The following is a 24,144-nucleotide window of genomic DNA, read 5'->3' on the forward strand; positions in this document are numbered from 1 at the left end:
TTAAATGATAATGAGTGTCTGGCTGAAGCATGTCTTATTCAGTAGCTGTATAAAGTTAAATGGTGGTTTTGTACATGTCTATGATTCCTCTTCACCTTTAATTATATTAATGTAGGGATCTTGTGGATGTAGGTCAGCTTCCATGGATCCAGTTCTAGGGCTGAGGCACAAGAACAGAATAGCTTTCTTAAGCCCTCATTAATTAATATTCACTACTTTGTTGATAAGTCAGTTGTATGCATGATGGGTACTGATGCGGTGATGGGGTATTTTTCTGTTAATGGTGCTAACTTGCTGGCAGTTTTCCTAGTAAATAGCAATTACTGTATTGGATCTCATCACTGCCTAATGCAATGAAAATAAGTAATAAAGTAATACTACATTTCTTTTTTTTTTTTTTTTAGGTAATAATCTACGGGGATTTGCCAAAAAATAAAGAAAATGTAATATATTTATCAAATCATCAGTGTACGGGTTTGTATTTTTTTTGTTTGTCTTGGCACTTATATAGATTTAAAAAAATCTGCTTATCTGTTCATGGTCTCTCTTTCCAGTTTTGCCTTAACGAGCAAGAACTTCTAGTTCAGAAATCTTTAATGATGTTTATATGTACAACATGTGCTTCTTGTTTCATCAGTGGCAATTAAAAACTAATTTTACTAAACATTTTGGGCTTTTGTTTTTGCAGTTGACTGGATTATTGCGGACATGCTGGCTATTAGGCAGAATGCTCTCGGGCATGTCCGGTATGTCTTGAAAGATGGGTTAAAATGGCTTCCGCTGTATGGATGGTATTTTGCACAGGTAAGCCCATTCACTTTTTCCTTGCTGTTTGTGGGTCAAATATGTAAGATGCACTTTCCTTCCATTTATCATACGTGCTGGGAAGATGTAGTTCTGAGCTGGCACTTGTTCATTTGAACATGGAAGTAGCTGGTTTCACTCGGTGTAGTTAGATGTGTGTCTTAGTTGAGAGATGGTTATTAAAGAATCAGTTTACTTTCCTAAATGAATACTTCTTGTGGATGGTGTTTATTACTAGAATTAAAACTGTAGAGTCTGTTGGAAGCATTTCAGAATATTCTAGAACTTTGTTCTTTTTACAATCCAAAAACCCACTTAGCAGCAGGTGTAAACAGACCTTTTTTCTATGTATGGGGTTTTTTTATCATGCTACAAATTGGGAGTAAGCTGACATTGCTGTGGTGTACTTATTTATTTTTCAGTTGTTTGGTTTTAGCACAATATAAAAGAGGAAAATTGGACTTAGTGTAGTGTGGAGGAAAAGCAGATCCCAGCCTCCGTGAAAGTGTTGATGGTTTTGCTTTGGACTTCAGTTAAGCAAAAACCTGAGTCTAACAGTATTCCTACTACTACCTTTTACTTTCTTGTCTTCCTGCATAATGGTCTACTTGTTCCTTTTAGTTTGAGAGCTTAACCTGACGTGACTCAAAATTATAGTTACTGAAGAAACAGTGGGCCATGGTCACTGTAGAGTCAACATACTGAGTGGATGTGATCTTTAATCTAAAATGGCGGAGAACAGTGTAGATGGCTTTACCTCCCTGAAATCCTCTCTGAATTTGTCATATCTGTTCTTTGCTTTTTCTGAAAGCAGGACTGTGCCTATATAGTAATGAAATAAAATGTAGAGGGGGATGTTTTTGGAAGTATTGGTATGTTTTTCTAGGTGATCAGAAATGGTTTCACGGTATTTATCTCAGGATTTAGATAGGTGCTTAGTTGTTAGGAGAGAAATGGATTAAGTTTTGGGTAACTGTTCCAAAGTGCCTGTTTGATAAGATTTTTCTCCTTTGGCTTCTGTCTGTGATCTGTCTGCGATCTTTACTTGAATGTTAATCTGCTTTCTGCCCACCACCCTACCCCCCGCCGCCCAGGCAAAGAAAAGCAAAAAACACTTAGAAGAATACTTCTAATAGAATTAGACTGTTTGATTGAATTGACTGTCAGCCCTGTCCAAGAGGATGGGGGGTATTGAGAGAAATACTATGCTGGGTATGATTTGAACTATATATTAATTTGTAAAGGAATATATGAAGAGTAGGCAACGACAGACATATTCCGAATAGGAGGCTTTAATCTCTCCCTCATTCTTGGCTGCACGTTCCTCTCTCTCTCACCAGTTGCGCTCTTGCATCCATAAGTCAAGTCAGATCAGTTGATTGCTAGAACCAGCAAAAAGGGGAAAGTTTTGAGTATACAGCCATGGGTGGGAAGGGGGGAAGGAAGCAGGATAGTCCTTGTGTGGCCGTTGGTGCTGAAACTTTGGCTCCAAGAAGCTAATGTAAGTTGGATTGGGTTTAGAGCGCGTTGGGCAAGGGGAGGCACAGATCCATGAACTGCCTAATGGCACAGATCCATGAACAGTGGCCTTTCCCAGCAATCATATGTTGCCTTCTAGCTTGGGTGTACCTAATTTGAACAGAGGTTCAGAGTCTTGGATCATGTCACATAAGGTGTCCATCGCTGGGGTGTGAACTTGGAGCTTATCCTGGAACACAGGTAGAGGTTGAGGTTCCTACTGTCTGTTCAGTGCGTAAGAGGTTAGAGTGTCCCCTGAGATATTGGGAGATCCAGGTTCGATGTTTTCAGCTTGATGGTTGAAAATGTTTGTTGTCTTCTGGACGAGTGCCTTAGCGAGTAGGCTGTAAATCTAGGCTGGAGCATGAGTAGTTGCCATCCTTTCTTCTAAAATCACTATGTTTAGAAAAGAGAAAATAAGAAAACTGTTCATGATTTCTTTTTGTTGATGGGTTTGCTGTCCCAGTTCCCTAAATAAGTATGGACTGTCACATCCTGTCATACCTCACTGAGGGTATCCATTGGGAGAAAATGGACTTCTCTGTTGTCTAATGCTTGTCTCCACTAAAGACTCTGGTTCTCAACATTTTTCTTCCACTGAAGTGACCAGTCTGCTGCATGGTAATATTTGGTCTTTGTCCTTGCCTGTAGTGATTACATTGGTGGTGATTTAAGTCTGCTTTAATTAAAATACAGACAGGATATATATTCTATCCACTATCACTAGGTGTCCAGAAATGATTTTTTTCAAGATTTTGGAAAATTACTATTGCTATCTGGAATATCCGGGGCTCAGTTTCCTGGCTGCTATATTGACTGTTAAAAGAAGGATCCTGTGGAAATTAATCTGAATGTAGCCTACATTTTTAATCAAAACATATATATTAAACAAAACCTGTTCACCTTTGGATTCCTCAAAACATAATAAAAGATTTAGTGGGGAATGATTATATGTATATTTTCATATTTATGTATTTAAATCAGTGACACAAATGAAAGGCAGCTTACTAACAGTGGTGATGCGTGTGTGTTTAAATGACTGAGACGGGATGCAGCAGGACTGCAGTGCAAGCTAATAGGTATTTTTATTGTTTTTATCACACCAAACAGTGCAAAAACATAAAACACTTCCTGCCCTTCCTGTTGATGTTCTGTCAGTGATGTCACTCACACTCCACTAAAAGTTTCCAGAGCCATGTAATTACGCCATGCTCACGGAATTCATATTCCCTACCTCAGGTAAACATCCTGTTTGGAAATAAACGTGGTCTGGATGTCCAGGAGAGCAAAATTCAGGCACAAAGGAAGTATATTTGTAAACATAATCCATTGTTGACTGAGAGAGGGGCTTTTAAAGTACAGCGGAAAAAAATTGTAACCTTAAAAACAGTACTTCCAGAAACCTGTTTTGAAAAGCGTTCATATATTTGATCTCTTACTGAAAAGGAAATGCAATACAAATTGGGGAATTCAAGCTATATACAATTGCATAACTAGTATTCTTTTTTGGAGGCAGCTATCTAATAGCAAGAAAAGAAAAGAATCACTTAAATTAACCTGTTATGTTCCAGGTTTGGTTTATTAGGTAGAGCTATTTCTCTTCATAAAACTCGCTTTATTATTTTTGGGTGGATCTGAAATTTTTTTTTGCCATATCTTTCTCCACCAAAATGCAGCTAGCTCCTATTCATCTTATACCACCTGGTGAGGCTGGGATGTAATTTTGATAAATATTTTTGATATCCCAGAGTTTGCTTGACTTTTTAACATAGGAAGTATGTCTTTGTCTTTTCTGTTATTCAGCTTCAGCTTGTGCACCCTTTTGGTTGTTACTGAATTTTAGCCAAATATTTAGCTAGTATGGCATCTTGCCTCTCTTTAGGTTTGTAACCCTGCGCCATAGGGGAGCTGACATTTATGTAGTTGGGTTGTATGCAGTGAATGGTGATCTTACAATATGTAATTTGTCTCTTCTTACGTTACATGACTGGGTACTCATATTTACTTGAGAAGTACAGATCTATTTCTGAGCACTAAAAAGTCTGAGGTGGGGATACCAAACCTGTCTTTGGTGTTGTGGTGTCCCTAAGCAAACTGTACAATAGTAACTTGATTTCTCCAAATTCACAAGGTAAACAAGGAAAAGGTGGTTCAGTATTTTCCCAGTTTACTGCAGCTGGTTAGTAATCTGATAAACAAGGGAAGACACTGATTCCAGCCTTCCCTCATTTATCAAAGCTTGACCTAGCTGAGCTCACACAGAATGATGACTTACCAATTACATGGAAGTCTTGTATAATAGAGGCATTATTTCTCATACCAAACTGAGTTTGCCCTTCCTGAAAGCGGTTGTTGTGGTGAGTGTCACTGTACAGAATAAGACTTCTACTGCCCTTTAATGGTGTCAGATCTTAAAAACGGTCTTACATGTGGAGTGTGTAGATAACATGGCTCTCTGTTTGCTGCTCAGCTGATGGAACATTTTTCTGTTCGTGCCATTATCTATCCGGGACTGGTAAACTGCTTGTGGGACGGTGCTGATAGGATGTTCCAGCCTGCTAACGGCCAAGCTTGGTGGACTGGGATTCTGTTCTTAGTGTTAGTCCCTTTCCAGCCACAGCAGCACAGCTGAGTGTTGCAGCTGGCTACTTCACCTTGGTAGGGAACTACAGACAGTAATGTTAAGACAGAATATTTAATATGGAGTTAATGTACCATTGACTTTCTGTTCCTTTTCACTGCAGCTTTTGGAGAACAACGTAAAAGTCACGTCAAATACCACTAGCTAAGCAGCTGCACAGCCATCTCTCCACGCCATGAAAAGCAAAGGCTGAAAGCACTTTGCATAACCGCCTGTTCTGCCTACCTCCTCCTAACCCCTCAAACTTTATTCCTGTCCGTGTCATGCAAATAAAATAATAGCTCCCCGCACACACACCACCACCCCTGTTTCTACAATGTACTGTATCTTTTCCTGAGATAAGACATTTGAATGACGTTCAGCTCTTAGTAGTTTTAATCTCACTGTCACCTTTCTGTTAAGAGCTTGTAAAACCATAAATGGACAGAAATTATCTGACAAATCCTAATGCCAAAGGTCAGGGTGGGCAGAAAAGAGTATTACCAAGTTAGGGAATCGGTTAGAAACCCCATGGAAACAATGTACCTTAAAAATTAAATTCTGTTATTTAGAAGCTATATATCTTTTTTTTTTTTTCTGAATTCATTGTATCAGTAGTTCATTTTGGAGCATGTTTGCTTACATCCTCTTGTATCTACGCTGTAGATAAAACAAAGTTATGGAAGAGGGAAATGATGAGGCAAATTTTATTTCTTTATAACTCTTTCTTTGTGTGTACTTTGCCATAGTCCTTTTACTGAAGTTTTTCTGATAAATTGTGTGGAACAAGTTATAAATTGAATAATTCATAAATGGAAATGGTCCAACTTTTTATAATGATTTTCAGTAAAAATACTTTTACAAAATCCTTTGCCTTCTAAAGATTTTGTTACTTATTAAATTATTGGTATGTAACTTCTTTATTAAAGGTTTGATTCTCTAATAAAGTGCATGGAAGTTTTCAAGACCTATGCTAGTTACTTTTATGCTATTTATAAATTTTGTATGTAGAGGTACGATAATTGTAATTCCAGTATTTGCATTAGTCACTATTTAAGAGCAGGCACATAAAATTGAAAACATTGACCTATAAGTACTTGTATGTGAGTAAGTTCAGTTGTGTGGTTTTTCCTGTGATATACAAGTTAAGCTACTTGTCAATGTTGTCAGGAATAGATAGATCCCCGAGGTTGGTTCCAATGCCATCTTCCAGTTAAACACCTTTAAACATGACACTTGAAGTGTCTTATGCTTTTTTTTTTTTGATCTGATCTTTATTTAAACAGGTTTTGTAAACTTAAGTACACGCAAATGTAAAATTAGTTTCAGGTGCTTTCATCCTAGGAGAAAATGTCTTGTGGGCAATTTGCAGCGTGAGTCATAAAGGTGACTTGTCATTGTCGTCTTGTTTGTTCTTCTACCAACTATTCTACATTAAACTACTTAAATATTTAATACTTTATATTTTTTTGTCTTCATTAGCATGGAGGAGTCTATGTAAAAAGAAGTGCCAAATTCAACGAAAAAGAAATGAGAGAGAAGTTGCGGGCCCAGATGAAAACTGAGACGCCGGTAAGATTATACCTTCCTTCTCCTCTTTTCTTTGACTTTTTTAATCGCAAAGGCTTATTGGAGAATTGAGCCATGCCTGATACCTACAAACTGCAAGACAGTAATAATGGATTTGTTTTCTTTCTGTATTTTTACAGTTACTTGCTGTGATTAGAGTGATACCTCTAATTAAACTTAGGAAAATTTGACTAGGCCGTTATGAATGATACGAACTTTGTGATTCTGTCTGTAGAGGGCAGGGGGGATCTGGACTAAATCTTAGAACATGAGCTGTAGTACCTTCCTTGAGAAACCACTGTTAGTGTTCCCTGTGTTTCAAAAGACAACATTTTGACTACTGTATACTTGTCAGAGACTGGTATTCTTGACTTATGAAAGTCAAGAACCATTCTTACCAAATCTTAATTAATCATCCCAATGATCAATCATTTTTAATAGCAGTGACATCTTAGAACTGAGTAACTTTGTCTGCTATGCCTGGAGGAGAGAGAGAAAAAAAAACAAAACCCAAACAAAAAAACCCCAAACTCTTGATAATTTTCTATTTGAAGAATGATTGTTAGTGCCAAGTGACTTTTCTCATGACTGCCTGTATGGTTTGTGGCTCAGTGGTTAGAATCACTGTGCTTTGCTTCTATGCAAATGGAAGCTGTGCATTAAAATGTTTTCTGCCTTTTTGGCTAGACTTAAGAAAACCAACTCAGCAAGCCTTGATATAGAACAGTTACACTTTCATTTTATTTAAAATGATGTGATTAGGACTTGCTGCTCCAAATACTAAGTGGCAAACCTTTTATAAGCTGAGGCTTGGGTAAAAGGAGCGCATAGGTTGTTTTGGCCTTCATAATAGTAATTTTTTTTTTTCTTTATTGGAGATAATGTGTGTGTTTGTGCATGTGTCTGTGTTGAAAAAGTAAACTGGCCTTACGCTTACTGAGAAGCTTAAATGAGTAAAGCATCCCTGTTTAAGACAGTGCTCAAACTCATTTTGTCTTGAACTAATATTTAGCATGAACAGGGGTTTTTTTCGTTTGTTTTTTATTAAGATTAGAAAGTGGATCTATTTCCACTTTTTAGTATATAAGTTACAAAGGCTAGAAATACATTACGACAACTGAACTTTTGCTGTCCAGTGTCTAATCTAATGATGTCCACATGGAGAAGATGGTCATATTCAGTAGTGGTAACTTGTGCCCGCATTATCTGGCAGGGTCCCGGGGTGTGAAAAGGTTCCATGGCATCAAGTTATTTTCTGCATGTCAGTGAGAAAGATTCTACTTTCTGTAGAACTTGCAGTGTAATGGAATAAGCGAAGACAAATTGCAGGATGTATGAAACGTATTTGTAGTCATCCCCCGAAACAGTTGCTCCCCCTGCAGAGTGCTGGTTAACTTTGCTTTAGTTAGTCTGGCTGAAATATCCTAGCAGGGTATCCTGCATAGGTCCATGGATTTCTTGCTAGCCAAAGAGGCAGCTTCTGGTTGATTCTGGCTTTCTGGGTTCCCTCTGCACCCCCTAAAATGCAGGGGTATTGTTGTAACAATAAGGTTTTGATTGTGATGAGAGTCTTGATTTGAACTCTGCATTAAATTAGTCTGGCTTTATAAAAACATGGATTTTTTTTTTTAATACAGTCTTAGGAAGATGGGCCTAGAAACTGATCTAATTCTGCATCTCTTTGGAAACATGCGAATTATGTTCAGTGTTGCTCCAGTGCTATAAAAAATTGACTGGACAGGCTAGTGTGTGATTTTTAGCCCAGCTGGAATGTAAGGGGAGATTTAAGCATAACGCTTTTCTTTAAAGCTACATCCGTGGGTTCTGCTTTCCATGGTGGAGATCTACATGTGAATCTTTCTTTTCCCTCCTCAGTTGTGTGTGGATTGAAAACCTATACCTAACCTATCTTAAGCTAATGCCAAATGAATTTGGGGCCACTTAGGTACATTTGTTTTTTGGTGTGATTTGGCTATCTGGAAGTTCGGTGGTGTTGGAAATGGGCACAGAACCTGGACGTGCTTACCAGGCAGTTGTTGCCATTTTCATCGTATTATCTGGGATAGCAGTATAGAAGAGAAATAAGTGTAACTGCTGCAGAAATACATTCTGGTTTTGATGGCTTTCAGTCACACCATATAGGGAGTGACACTTAAGTTTTACAAAACCAAAGCTGTCAAAAGCCTATTTTCTGAGACAAATGTTTGCATCTGCTGGGGTAAAAGACACAGACCATTGAGTTGTCATTTGAGGGAAGACTAAGTTTTCTATAATCCACTTTATCTGAGAATTTAAACATAGATGCTGTAAATGCCCTTTAATCTACAATTACTACTGGGAGAAGAACATGATAACCTGTGTCCTTAGTGCATTATTCATGAAGAAACTTTGCAGTTCTGCAACTTAGCGTGACATTCACAAGCAACCATATTGCGTTTAAAATGAAGACATTTTAATCAGTAAAGCAAGTACGCCCTGAACTCATCAGCTTCATGCGATAATTAATTTACTACTCTGGAATTTTTATTAAAATTTATGCACTGGATGCTACAGCTCAGGGTGGGCTTTTCCTCAGTTGAGGGAGCAGCTGTTGTTGCTTGGTCATTCTGCATGAATGTGGTGGAGTTCTTTCTTTAATGTAGTGTTAGAGAAAAGTTTGTCTTTCAGCTGCTAAGGAAAGAATTATATGCCGATAGAGAGGAGATGGACGGGAATCTGTGTTAAGGGTCACTTTGTTATTTACAGTTTCTCTCCACATATAGTTTAAACAAAAGAATCCAAATGATTAATATTCAGTCTGTCTGGAGCCATCCCTGTTCCCATTAAGAAACTGAAGACGTGTAAGAAGGCAGAACCAGTCTTCTGTTCTCATTAGCGTAGCAAGGCCTTTACTTGTTTTACTGCCTCATGTCATATGGTTCTCTTTTAAATTTTAAAAAAAAAAAAAAAAAAGTAAATTGGAGGTGGAATGCAGACAGGAAAAATAAGACTGCCTCTTGGCCTCTACATTCACAGTAGAACTGGATTAGTGATCTGGTGTGCTTGATTTTGTGTAGGGACAGTAGACTACATGATGCTCCTTGCTCGCCTTGTCTTACGACTCTTCTGCCCACCTGCCTGCCTTAAACAGCCCCTTTTTCTGTCCTGCTGTTCGCAGTTGGTCCACCCTTCTTCCCAGATGCAGCATAGCAATATTAGACAAGAACAAAACTCTGATGCTAGACTGAAATGCTGTTGCACCTGTGTTTTCTTAGTGGAGATCTTGAACTAATAAATTTTCTTATTTCTCTCTGGAAATTATTTTGCTTCTCAAACTTGTCATTGAACTATACACTCAAATGGTTCATTATTGGGCCTTTCGTTTGCAAAACTCAGTTGAAACAATGTGATTTTGTTTAAAATTACATAAAAACTGGCTGATGGTTAACAAATTGCAATCTTATGTCTTGTTGTGAGAGCAGAGACTGTCACACGGTTTGAAGGACACTTTTGTGTTAATGTTGTTTTAATGTAAGCCATAAAAAGATAAACACATTTCTCAATGTAACAACATATCCAGCCGACACTTGATATACTCAATCTGCTTGTTTTATAAGGAAAGTTAACTTTTCTGAAAGCAAACCATTCAGTTTGGTAATTGAAAATGTAACTTATATTTCTTTTTATCATGCATCGAGAGTAGGAAATCTGCATTCTGAGATGTGGGATTTAAGCCAGTACAGCCAATATTTAGCTGATTACTATATGTTTTGTTTTTGTCATTCATTCATTCACAGAAAAAATCTTTGCCATATGAAGCAGTGCCAATCAAACAGTAAAAATATGGAGGGAACAGATACATTAATACAACTGCTATAAGGCTTAATGTAATTATTTTGTCATATAGTTACTAATTTGCAAATCCCTGACAACTTCCTTGTAAATCCTGGATGTCCTTGCCTGCTTTCCTCACATCACCTTTTGTATTTTGTTCCAATTATACCAGATACACTTTCTCATACCATATCTTTTTCAGTTATTGATCTGAGTGTTAATGTTTCTCATCCAATTCACTGGAAACGTATCTTCTAGGCAGTGGTCTAAGTGGATTCAGATATGAATCTGTCTAGTTGTCAGGATGCAATAATAATGGTATTAAAACTAAGCAAATGCATCATTTAATACAATTTTAATAAAATAAAAATATTTAATTCTTTTCACCTTGTCACCCACCCAGGAACAGCACAGTAAATGCAAGATATCTTTAGTCAGTGGTTACCACTTCTTGATGCCCTATGTTCTTCTACAGTGGCAGCTACTCTCTCCAGGACACCCTCCAAAGCCCTGTCCTCGGCCAGGCGTTCTCTTTATCACCTCTTCTTACTGTATGTTTATGGTATCTGGGCTGACTTTGTTCTCTACTCCAGGGACTCGTGTGTTGCTTCATGCCCCTTTCCCCTGCTCCACCCATACCAGCTCCTTTTGCGGCGCTCTGATCTATCTCAAGGACTTCCTTGGCTGCCCTACTCCCCCCTCGGGAAGCATGGCTCCTCTCAGTGCTGTTGCTATTTCTTTTTGCCTGGGAGGCCTTGACAACACTGGGGAAATGAATAGAGTTGCTATTCAGGTGAAAGTAGTTATCATCCATTCATTTCATTTGTGGATTGTGGCAAGTTCACTGACATTACGCTGGGGACTCTGCGGGTAACCCCTGCGTCTTTTCTGGTTTTCTGTCTCCAACAAGAATCAGAAGGGTTTTACTGAATGAATCCTGATCCACTCCTTGAAGCTTTCAAATTGATGAGAGATAGCGAGTGTATTGACACCCACCCATTACACAGAAAGAGTCATGAAAGTACCATGTAACTGAATGTAGGGACCTACTCTGCTTGGGTTAAAATTGGTGTATCAATGAATCAGGGACTATGGTAACACAAAATTTTCTATGCTATTTTGAACACAAGCACTGTATTTTGCAGTCACTGCAATAAAGTGCATAACTTGTGTGTAGCTAATTGCCCTAAATGAAAAATTCTGTATAAAAAATTGCCTTAGCTGCAGCTAGAGTTTCTAGGCAATTAAAATGCTTCTACAACTCAACAGTTCTTAATCCAAGTTCAGGGGAGCTTATTTAGTTATTAAAATCTTAGAGATTTGTAGTTTTATAATCTGCTTAAGGATTTAGCTTCTGCTACCCATGGTGGGAGAAGAGAAAAGCCAGTCATACAAGTAGATTTGGTAGGCTGAATTGCACTGGCAGAATTATCTTTGTCTTGCATAGGACTGTACGTGAGTGTAGGTAGGACATCTATTTACATTCATTAATTTTACTCAGGTAAAGTAGTCCTAATGAGCTACATACTGGGTTTATATATGCTGAATTTAAAGCAAAGGCCACTTCTCTGTCTTGTTGGTATGCTTTCAATTCAGAGATACTCAGATTCTGGTCAACAAACCTGTTCAGCTGCCTGTGTTTTAGAGGTTTACAAGAATAATTAAACTATAATTTCAAGCCCTGCTTTGTATTACACAGGTAGGACTGGAGTAAGTAGATACTATTCTCTGTTGTGTAATCAGCTTTCAGTGGCTGATAATCTGCTTTGAAGACTGGTAATGTTGTTGCATGCTTTCAAGTGCTGACCTCTGTACCAAGAATGATATTCCTATCCTGTGTGCTTCACTTTCTTTGCTCTGTCAATTATTACCTGTTACAGCCACTGTATTACCCTTTGGAGCTGAGCATACAGTCTTTAATTGGGGGGGTGTAACCTCATCTTGAAGTACCATTCTAAGGATCCAAATTATGTGATTTGAATATAAGCATATTTATGAAAAAAAAAAAAAAGCATCTGGATTTGCATATTATGCCCTTTCCAGCTAACTCTAAAAAGTTTTACTTAGTCACTTAAATATCTCAACAGTGTACTTCATAGATGAAATGTATACATGGCTGGGGGAAGTGTGGACTGCAGCTGGGTCTAAGGATTCCTATACTCATCCCTGTGTTTGTGCTACTGTCATGTTATAAAAAAGTAAGCACCTTGCCTCTTAAACCCATTTTCTTTTGTTCTTTCCCCAAAAATCTGTATAAATCTTGGGTTTCTGCCGGTCCTCGAACATTCTTGGGACTTCATCTGCCTCTGCAATCTGCCAGTTCTCCCCAAACGTGCCATGACAAGTACAGCCTTTCCTCTAGCTCTCTTTACTCCAGTGACACTGGTTTTGCCATTCTTAATTTTTGTTTTTCTTTTTCCCCTGCCAGATTCTAGGCTATGTACTCAGTTCTCCTCTTTCTTGATCTCCTGCTGGCTTCACTGGTTGGCACAGTTTCTGGATTTCTTCCCTCCTCTGCATTTTAGCGCATCTTTCAACCTTCCTCACCGGAAGAGTTTGCTTGCTGGGTCCTGTCGTTCTGCATTCAGCCTTTTCTCTAGCTGTTCTGCAATCATTAAGTGCAAATACCAGCATACTCTGATGCTTTGTGGGCCAGAAGCACAAAGTTATATTCCTGTGTGTCTCTTTCTGAGTTTTTATTTAACTTTGCATCTTTTGAGGATGTGCACTCCCACTTGTCAGTGTCTTCCTGAACTCACTGATAATCTTCCTTGCGCTATTTTGTAAATCCATTATCTCTTTTTCTTTCAAATAATTCTTGAGACTCATTTCTGCGAAGATAACAAATTAAGTAGTTAGTCTAAGCACAGTAGGCATGGTTTTACTGTGAATGTGTCATGTTCAACTCCACGCTAGTTAGCATTTGTGGCCGTAGCCTTTTCTTCTGCAGATGAGCCCCCAATATGAAATTTTCACTGCTTAAGTGATGTTTTGCATCAACTTTGTATGTAGGAGATTATGCAAGACACACACACACAAAAAAAGAGAGATAGAAACCTCTGTTCTGTTTCAAAAGCAAATGGAAAATTCATCAAATTTGACTGCTTCTATTTGGGTACATAATTTTACACTACAGATATGCAGGTACTTAGGCAATCTTTACCTGTGTAATTATTTGAGAACCCATTGACAGTTGTTGCTGAATAGGCAAGCAAACTAATTTACTTAGCAAATCTAACCTTGCAGACATGCATTCTTAAAGGAATGTGACTTTAAAGTTCCAATTATGCTAAACTATGATTTTAATTTCATAATGTATTTAATATCTAATACAGTGAGATGCATAACGGCACATAAGGTAGTTGATCAATCATAATTTCAATTAATAGAATTTCTGATTATGAATGGAATTAAATGTATATTTCAGCATAAGGAAAGACTAGATGCAAGATCAGTATTAAAGAAAAAAAATACAATTTAGGTTATCTGTGACATATTTGACTGTCTTTTCAAAATCTCTTATCCCACTTAACAAAACTCATACTCTTGTTGATTCAGCTGCTCCTGACTTGCTTACTTTTGTTGATGCGTACTATCTCCCTTTCTAAATCACCTGGGCAACTTTCTGTTGTGTACATTCAAAGAAAATTATTTTGAACCTCGAACAGTAAGTTTCTTAGAGCTAAGAAATTTTAGCTCAAGTATTCTGATTTTCTTTGGATCCTTACAGTAATCGATGGTGTGAACTAAATACAATATGGACCTATCAAGTGATGATAATTTCTGTAAAAGGAATCGGCTTACATTCATTATAAGAACTTGTCTGTTTTGTTTCTTTTTAATCCCACAGATGTATTTAGTGATTTTTCCAGAGGGGACTCGTTACAATCCAGAAATACCAAAAGTCATTGCAGATAGTCAGTCATTTGCTGAAAAGGAAGGTAAGCAAAAAAAGTTTTGCAATCATTCTTTTGTTACAGTGTTAATATATGTTATATAAAATTGTTGTGTAATATGAAGATGATCTCACCTTACCTGGACTATTAAGCCTGCCTGATTGATACTTAAGGGTTAGAATAGCGTAAGTCAGTGTTTCTCTTGCCACAAAGTAAGATGAGAGTAGCTTATATACAGACATTTCGTGCATTTCACACTGTGCAAGAGTATTAATTCTTTTTAGAGCTCTCTTGATCTCCTGCTGGCTTCACCAGTTGGCACAGTTACTAGATTTCTTTGGTTTCTGTCTAAAGAAAGCTCTCTTTAGTTGCTGACTATATCTGTATTTATGGACACTTCTTTTCTTGCTCCTTCAGGGACATAAGAATTACCTACGCTGGATCAGGGCACTGTTCTATCTAAGTTGACGTTATAACTCCAATTACAGTTGTTACTCGATACAAAGAATATTTTGCATAGAGATTGTTGTGCCTTAAAAGAAAAAGTCTTCCATCACTTCATTTTTAATAACTGTTAGTGCTACCATGGCTTTTTTGTTTTGTTCCTCTCTTACCTTCCAGTTTCACCCTTCCTTCCATGGTTGAACTTTATTCTGTAGTCGCTTTGATTGTTGGCGTTGTCTCTATAACCACAGATGGAATTACTTCATCTTTGAAAGGCTTGCAAAAAATGTAAGGGTCCCAAGCTTTTTCATTTTTTCCTCACATCATATGCACAACACACATAAACTTTTAAGTCCAACAGTTCAGTGAACATGTTTCCTGGTTTTGTTTTTTCCTGTTGACCAAAAGTGAAATAATTCACTCTGAAGGTAAACAAAGAATAACAAATACGTCTGGTAAATTCATTTCTATGACACACTGAAATGAATTCACAAGTCTGTGAATCAGCCTGTTGATATCATCAAGCTATTAAGTATTGTTAGCTCTTATCCAAAAGGATATATGCTTTTCTTCTCTTTGGGAAGAATGGAATTTGTTTGCGTGTATGAGCAGGAGAGCTTAAGTCATGATGTATTTATTCATCGCTTCAGTTTCCTGTCGGAAATGAAAGTCAAATGTTTCATTTAGGTTGGTGGTTCTTTGAGAGTTCAGAGGGGGTGTTTGATAGGGTTTTTTTTCCTCTATCCTCCTTTTTCAGGGAGAAGAAAGGGCTCTCATTGTCATTATTATTTTAATAAACCTCTTAATTATATCTCTACAGTCTGCAAAACAGTAAAACACTGCTTTTGTGCTTTCAGAGCACCTGTGTGTTTCTTCTAATGCTTTTCTCTCCAGTATTGATCTCCTTTTATTTTGTAAGGGTTACTCCTTTTGAAAACTCTCAAGACAAATACTTATTAAACAAGAAGCATCTCCAATTCTAGCGCCAAATCCTCTTGATCCGCTTTTCCCCACTGCTAAATTCTTTTGTTGTTGGTCTCTCCTCAACTTTTTATATGGAGAGAATGGGAAGCAGTCTGCACGGGACCCTGCTCCCCTGCCTGTGCACGCAAAGATTGATATTCACTTGAATTAGAGCATCCCTCGTACGAGCATGCTGAGAAGCAGGGATGGCTGACACTGAAAGCTGCGTTCCAAACTGCTCTGACGGCTAAGAGCCACGAGGCACGTACCAGTGCAAGGCACATACCAGTACATCGGGGAGCTGCGAGGACAGGGAACTCCGCATGGCCGCCAGCGGGAGATGACGGTGACTCCCCGGGGTCCACCCACACCGCTGTGCAGTGGACTGGCCCCAGCTTGTGGCTTCCACCCAGCAGCCCCAGTGCCACCAGGGTCCTGGCTGCTGGCCGCGTGCTGGGGCTGCAGCATGGGAGCTGTGACCAAACACCTCGCCAGTCGGTCGTGTGTAGATTGAGTGCTGGCCGTGCTCCTTGTGAGCATGCGAGGGCTGTTATGTGACACTGCTGAGCTGAACTAAAAACGCACAATTGCATGCATGTCTAAAAGATCCTGGAGGCTTCTTATTTCCTACAGTTTTAGGAAAGGTAGTAATGCCCAGTAGTTCTGCCAGTCAGAGGAATGAGGACGTACTGTAACTTAGTTTGAAATTTGCATTTCATTCCTTGTGGGGATATAAAGAAGTCTGATAATTTAGTCTTATCATCTTAGTATATTTGTTACAGAGCACAGTGCTTCAGTGTTGGCTTTACAGACATGTAGGGGATTTTTTTTGTTTGTTTTATACATTGAAATGTAAAGTTTATAATGATTTTTTTCCCAAAATTGCACAATTTTATGTTGAGAAAATAGTGCAAGTGTAATATTGGAAAAAGTGGTTTAATTAAGAAGAATTAAACTTCAAATTGATGTTAGGACCAGAGATACTGAACAAAGATAACAAAGCTATTCTAGAGCACAAGCATAACTCATGTTTATCATGCTGTCTGAAATACTGTTTTTGACATGCGTGTGTATATGTTTTAGTAGCTTTGCAGAGAGGAAGTATGAAAAGGTTTTGTGGGGTTTGTACTTACTTTTACTCTCCATGGGCTGGAGCTGGATTCTCTTCTAGAGAAGGTTCATTGGTTTAACCAGAATTACTGAGCTGAACTTAATTACCTGGTCTTCTTGTGACCGGCTGATGATCTCCATCTCGTATCTTGATGTTCTTTTTAAGTAAACACCAGTTTTGGACACAAGTACTGCCTCTTTACAATTGGTCCGAGGACCAGTTCAGCAAAAAGAAATTTAAAAAAAAAAAAAAAAGGCTTAGGTTGACATCCAAAGGAATATGTTGACATTGCTGGTTTCAACTACTATGTCTTTCCTCATTAATATGAATATATAAATAAATCTTATCTGTCTATGAATAGGATGGAAGGATATCAAACAGCAAAAGAATTTGAAGGTGATTGAGGTCACCCTTGAAAGACAGGCAACTTCTTAAAATACTGGTAATACATCGTATTACAGTTTGTTCTGCCATAGGACTTGGGTTCTACACAAAATCTTGACTCCTAGCAAGAGCAGATGGTTTTCCTCTTTCTGAAACACAGGCCAATCAAACACACAGGGTAGATCCAATGGATCTGGGTGGATCTGGGTATGAGTAAGTTCAGACTGAATGCTATAAAGCACAGAGAAACTTCTAGGGAAGGAGTAGGACAGTGTGCTTTCTTACTATTTTTAGAAAGAAATAAAGGATATTATACAGTAAAAAATTAAATCCATGGACTGGTCTTTTCAAATTTGTCATTAACTACCTTGCCAAGTTCAAGTTTTTGTTTATTAAAACCAAAGAATGCCAAAAACATCTAGAGATAAAATTGATAAAATTAGGGCATTCGTATTCATGGTTTTCATGTTGGAGACTGACACATGCGTATCGACCTTCAGCACTGATGGATTTGAGACAGCAAAACTCTATTCTAATTAATTTGAACTCTATTGTAAGTTCTGTCCACAATTGTATTCAGTGAGATACAGAAAGTTGCTTACTTCCAGGAATACTGGTTTTACGGTGATGAACTGAGAAAGCTGTCATCTAAGGGTAATGCTAGTACTCTCAGAAACTGAAGATTACTCATTCTACACATTTTACAAGCGGCAGAAAATTCCAATCAGATCAGATTCTTACCCAGGATAGAACAGGAAGCGTTCTAAACTCAAAATACATTTGTTTGATTGCATTGGGGAAGGAAGAATGTGCTTCCCGAAGTTAAAAAACAAAAGCAAAAATTACCTCTCTAAAACTAAGTTGTTTGGTTATTTGTGGTAGGATTAATGCAGGAGTTATTCATAGAACAAGTTAAATTCTGTGGAGTTGAGAAAATTAATCCGGTATTTATCTTTGGCCAAAATAGCAATATTTGCTGGGGTTTCTCAGCCACAGCAAACCATGTAAGCAATGTTGCCAGAATATCAGATGAACAGATGTGTCAGGTTTTCTCATTTCTGTCAGAGGCAAATGAAACCCCCCACTTCCAAGCTGATAGGGATATGTGTCATGTAGCTGGATTTGAACCTGATACACCTAGTTGTCCTCTCCTGATGGAAAGTAGCTGGCTGCGTGAGATGATTCCAGCAATTGCTACCAGGATGGGCTCTCTCTTTCTCCATGTTTCAGTATGGTTGGTGACTCATGTGTTTCTAATGGGACGTCTTGTAAGATACTCATAATCAAATTAAATATTTCTTCCTCTACTCTCTCAAAGATAGAAGAATGTGACAGCATGTGTTTTGCCCCACGTCTCCTGAGCTTTTTCCTTCCAATTTCCAATATTTAAGTATATAGTCATTAATCTTAGCTGAAAGTTCGCTTTAGTTTTCCTTTGCACGGGATAGTCAGCTAATGTGATTCCTGTCTTCAAAATCTGATGCATTCATTCAGTTGACTTACACATTGGTGACACCTTTTAGGCTCTGATCTATTAGTTTGGGCATCTTAAAAGTGCAGCGACTCTTCCACACTAGTCAGTGGGCTTGAGTTGCTGAGTCCAGGGAATAATAATATGTAGGTGGCACTATTTTCATAAGGATTTAACTCTAATCTTGTCGTAACGTTGGAAGTGGTAATTTTTATTTTATGTATTTATTTCAAACTATATATTTTAAGGCTGGGTCTTTTTAATGGTACTGGACTATAGAACAAAATTTCTATAAAACCCACAAAATACACGAGTATTATTTTTTGTACCAGCTTCTTGTATAAAATTTGTTCCATTTATACATTCCCAAAATATGTATGTATAGATTTCTGACCATTTTCTAGTAGTTAGACCTCTATAATGTTCCAAACCACCACAAATTTCTCAGGTTTAGTAGAATATTAATTTTATCCAAATGTTAAGAAATGGCATTTTAAAAATTTGAAAAGAAATACTAATAATCCAAAGCCCTCCTACTCTTAATGTTACTAACTCTGAAAAGTCAAAGAGAAAGGGGTAAGAAGCTTGTTAAATTTAACTTGGCTTGCTTTTGCTGAATGAAGACAAAACAATCCTCCCTGGTGAAAGGCATTTATGGAATTTTGTATTAATGTTTGATTTCTAACAAAGGTCATTTAATCAAGCAAACATTTCAGGTATTCATTTGTTATCTCCCTTGTTTTTATGCAGAAAAGTTGCAAATGTAAATGTTTTTTAATGCTAAGTTTATCTTGACTGGTATCGTGCTTTCTGCTAAGATGTTTGTACGTGCAGGATATGTTTATCTCAAAATTGCTTTTACAGATCATGTAAAAAAGAGGTATTTTAACTGAGCTAATGAAAAATGTTTCCCTTCTAGATCTTGGCATTGGCTTTCGATTGTATTTTAAAGCAATCCGAAGTATTTAATATCCATAACTGTTATTTGGAACTGTCTCTAAAGAAAATTGCTTTTGGTGATTTTTTTTTTTCCCCACACACTTTCATGTAAGCAAGCTTGATGTAAAAGTGCACAGTGAGACTGTGGAAAGGAGAATATAATTTTAAAAAAGAGTCGGGGGGGGATACCTTGAGTAGCATTTGAGAGACGTACCATTAGGATGCAGAAAGGATTTCTGTTATTAAAAGTCATCCTTAGGAAATTAAGTTTAGGAAAGCAAGGAGCTACTACATACTCTTCTTGAGGGGATTACTTGCATTTTACGTACTTTAGTTCATGGTAACAGGAAACACTTTTTGAAAGAGCATGCAATTTTTTAATACTATCATCAGCTGAGTCCTATTTATGTAAGTGGATGGAATACTAGCATACAAATGGATGAAGTCTCCCACCATATGTCATTTTATAAGTCTAACTCTGGACTCTGGTTTCAATAAGTAAGGCTTCGATCACTGGGAGCATTGGGTGAGTACTTGGGACACCCCAGGTAACTGCAAAGCTTTCAGTCTAATACTACTCCTGCATACACATACACACGAAAAAAGAAACATAAGGAAAGAAAGATCTAATTGGTGTTGAAATCAATTAATTGTTTTTCACCCTGCCTTTGGTTTTTGTATTACTGTCAAGTAACATGGTTTTATAGGGGAAAAAAACCCTCAAACTAATTCTGACATCTACTTTCAGTGAGCACATAACTTTTGTTGATGAAATGTGGTAATGCAAATGTAATACGCATAGGCTATTCTTAATTTAGAGCTGGTTTTTTATTGTTTTCATTTAAAAATGTGGTGTGTGCACATTAGGGGTACAAATATGACTAATGGAGTCCAAATCTGAAAATGTAGATGGCCTGCCTGCACTGAACAGCTCTGTGAGTTTTTGGCTTGGACGAAGGGAAGAGGAAGAGAGATCTTCTCCATTGAGTTGTACTCAGCTATTACATACGTAACTTCACCCTGAGAGGTTACATAAATGGTGTTTGGTGGTTTTTGTTCTTTTGTGTTTAGATGAAAAAGTCAATTCTACAGACACTAATGATTTGCGCTTTTGTACTTCCCAAACTAAAACCTTACTTTATTTCATTCAGTTTTCTTGCAGACTTTCTGAAATAATTCTGTATTTCACTATAGTCTAGTAAAAAATATTTGAAATACCACTGCTCACCATATTTCTTCAGATTTTCACATTATTTTCACATTTTTTTAATGTCTGTTTATCATTTAGAAATTAGCTAACATAGAAGAGCAAAGCTCTAGCATTTTAAGGTAGAGTATTACACATTAGACATCTAGTTTGTTTTCTTTGGCATTTAAAATAGTATCTCATGACCTCAAATACTTTGACAGAGAGTCCTAACTTAGTATTGCACAACATTAAGAACAGTTTAAGCACAGCGTGTTTTGTGAATTGGATGCAGGCAGCTTGCCAAGGTAACTGTACTGTAACTACTTGGGTTTAAATTCTGTTGGGTTGATTTTAGCAAAGATCATCAAGTAATTGCAAGGATGTGTGGTTAATGTTTTTTTATAAAACAGATTCTTTAAAAGGATGTGCTGAACTCCTTTGTTGCTGCATGTTTGTCATGCACTGGAGTGTTTCTGAATAATGGATTATGGACTTTCTTTATTGATTTTAATTAGACGCATACTCATTTTGTACTTAAACCTTCAAGAGTTTACTGGTAGCACATGGCATAAGAGGGGCTTATTCTACAGTTGCACTTCACAGGTTGTCACTGACCGCCTTCATCACCAAAACTGGCTGTGGATTCAAAAAACTCAGCACCAAATAGTCTTAGATACCTAAGTTAATTTGTCTAGAGGATTCAGTTCTCACTGAAGCCTGTTTTCCCTTTTTCTTCCCCACAGTAATAGTTTGGTTAAGGGGAAGATGAGTTGGGCAGGAATGACAGTGTTTTTAGAATATGTTTGGGAATTTGGATCAACAAGAGTTGTGTGGAGTGGAATGTCCGCACTAATATCATTGCTGACACAACACTAGAATATTCAGTGCTTCATTTACAGAGTAAACATTTGGAAACATAACATAATTAGCTGTTTGATGTAACAGTTCACAAGCTAAGAAAACACTACCACCATGTTATGCTTCAAAATATTTACAGGATCCATATAACATTTTGCATAGACAGTTATCGCTATTGCCGGTAAAGCTTAGAACAATGACTTCAGAAGGAGTGCTAGTAAATAACCTTTTATCTCTGTGTTCAGAAAAGGAGATTCTTAGCAAATATTAAGAAATCAAGATAATTATTTATACTGAAATTTTCAACTATAAGAATGTTAGAGCAGTTTAGAAATTAGCATTATCTTACAGCGTTTTCAGTAGATATTTTCATAATTTTAGATCAAAGTATGCCTTGCCCAACAAGGGAGAGAAGTTCAGTACAAAATCAGGACATAATATAATATCATTTGAATTGATTTTGCAAGCAGAGAGATGTCAAAAGCAATACCACAATACTTTCGTTTAGAAAAATTTTGCTTCATCTATCAGGAACTAATAGGACCAGTGGATGGTTCTTTAAAAATTGACTAAAGTGTAAGCCAATGAAAAATAAGGCTAGAAAGGAATAATTGCAATGTTATTCTAATGCTCCTCATTGAGAAAGATACACATCTTATAGCAAAATAGTGAAGATTTTTGCATAATACGCTTTTTTCCCCTAGAAGCACTTACTTGAATGTATGGAAGAGCTGTGTTCGGATCATGAAAAGGTTTGGGGTATTTTTGTTTGTTCTCATTTTGAAAGTCATTGTATGTTAAAATTCTGGAAATAGAATAAAGTTTATACTGTCAAGCCCAGTGTATTCGTATGTTCTTAAGTATGTTTTAGGATGTGGTCAGCTGAAGCAAACATGGACATGAAATATTGTTGTTAAGATGTGCGGAGTGCTGTTAAACCTGACATTCTTTTGTCCTTAACATACCAGTCTCTGTGTCTTGGTCTGGACGGTTAAGGACAACAGTTGATTTCTGTGACTATGGATTTTTTAGTAGCCAAGTCAATTGTAATAGGTTGTTTGCAGGGAAACAGAGAAGGGTTTCCTCCTTGCTGCCGGTTCTTGGTGCTATATTTTCCCCCTCCCTGCTTAGTTTTCTACTGGGATGGTGAGTTGAATCAGCTGGTGGGACGGGGGTGCCAGAGCAATACAAGGTTAGCAGCAGGAACAAGCACGCAAAAAAGAGCAGTAAGGGAAACAACTGCAAGGATAAAGTGGAAGGTCCCATCTTCTGTAGCAGCAAGTCATTGCTGTGGGCTGAAGCTGCCTTGAGTCTAACTGCTTTCCCCCATCCTTCCCCAAAGCAAGGACCCTTGGAGTAACCATATCTAACGTCCCAGAATGTGCCATTAGGAGAAGGAAGCAAAAGCAGGGAAAGCTAGAATCTATAGTAGAAAATAACAAAATGCATTGAAATTTCTGATACCATGGTAGCTTTGGAGAAATGTAGCATCCTGTTTAAGCATGTGTAGTTTAAGATAACCACTTTTTTGCTACCATGGGGCAGTATTAGGATTCAGTATGTTGACAAAATTGTCCTTTGGAAGTAAAATGCCGGATGAGCCTTAGCGTGCTTAAATTATCTGTACTTATGCCTCACCTACCGAATCTGTTTCAGGAGGTGATGTCCTGTGCATTTAGTATTTCTCAGTTAATTTGCTCTTTTTTTTTTACCTCATAACATAAACAGTAAAGAGAAGTGCTGTTTCATCACTTATGAGCCACATTAAAACCATCACTGCTTCTAGAGCAGGCGCTGTAAAAAGGACTGTTTTGTTGAGCAGCCTTTTTGTCATTAATATCCTTTAGGATTTCTGTTTCATCTTCTACATGTGCTCAGTAGAGCATGTGCAACGTGCACACAGGCACGCTCTCTCAACTGAGAAATGAGATTAAAAATGTACATTTTGTGATTTTGAGCAGGGGTTCTGAAGTTCCTTGGCATGGTGTTCCTTTTGTGAATGTAGTCCAGTTTACTTTCAAACACTGTAATTTTTTTTTCCCCCCCCGCCTCTAGGACTTGCTATATTAAAGCATGTGCTAACACCACGCGTGAAGGCAACTCATGTAGCCATTGACGCAATGAAAAACTATTTGGATGCAGTGTATGATGTGACTGTAGCTTATGAAGGTACCGTGGACCACAAAGGGCAAAGAAAACTGGCACCATCTATGACAGGTGAGTTGATGTATATTAGACATGCTATAGCCTTATGCTTGTTAATATACGGAACCAACTTCAGGTGCTTCTTAATGCTCTGAAGATAATCTTCACAGTGCTTCAGCCATCTTACCATACCTTGGTAGAGCATTGTTCATCAGTGACTAGGCTTTATAATAGTTACCTGTGACATTCCTCTCCATCCCTTCCCTATTCCACACAGAGAATATTTCTGTAGTCAAATTCTGCATACAAGTGCTCTTTGGAGTTAAAATGAACTTGGGGCTGTAGGCAGCAGGTGCCATTTACCTTCATGTTTCTTCTAGCACTGGGATTTGGCATCATCATAAATTCTCTCTCTCTCTT

At 37.7% G+C, this 24,144-nt stretch overlaps 1 protein-coding gene across 1 annotated transcript in view; it reads left to right on the plus strand.

Moving 5' to 3' along the window:
- Positions 1 to 404: 404 nt before the first annotated feature.
- The window catches only part of AGPAT5 (1-acylglycerol-3-phosphate O-acyltransferase 5), a gene marked incomplete at its 5' end in the record, with an annotated part of 40,529 nt that continues 16,789 nt past the window's right edge, over positions 405 to 24,144 (plus strand). Inside the window, 5 exons of the mRNA XM_009584938.1 lie at positions 405 to 474; positions 689 to 804; positions 6,425 to 6,514; positions 14,175 to 14,265; positions 23,635 to 23,796. Coding sequence (XP_009583233.1) covers positions 405 to 474; positions 689 to 804; positions 6,425 to 6,514; positions 14,175 to 14,265; positions 23,635 to 23,796 — 529 coding nt within the window. The remainder of the gene's footprint in view (positions 475 to 688; positions 805 to 6,424; positions 6,515 to 14,174; positions 14,266 to 23,634; positions 23,797 to 24,144) is intronic.

This window comes from Fulmarus glacialis, unplaced genomic scaffold (genome assembly GCF_000690835.1).
Source record: "Fulmarus glacialis isolate BGI_N327 unplaced genomic scaffold, ASM69083v1 scaffold6989, whole genome shotgun sequence".
NCBI lineage: Eukaryota > Metazoa > Chordata > Aves > Procellariiformes > Procellariidae > Fulmarus > Fulmarus glacialis.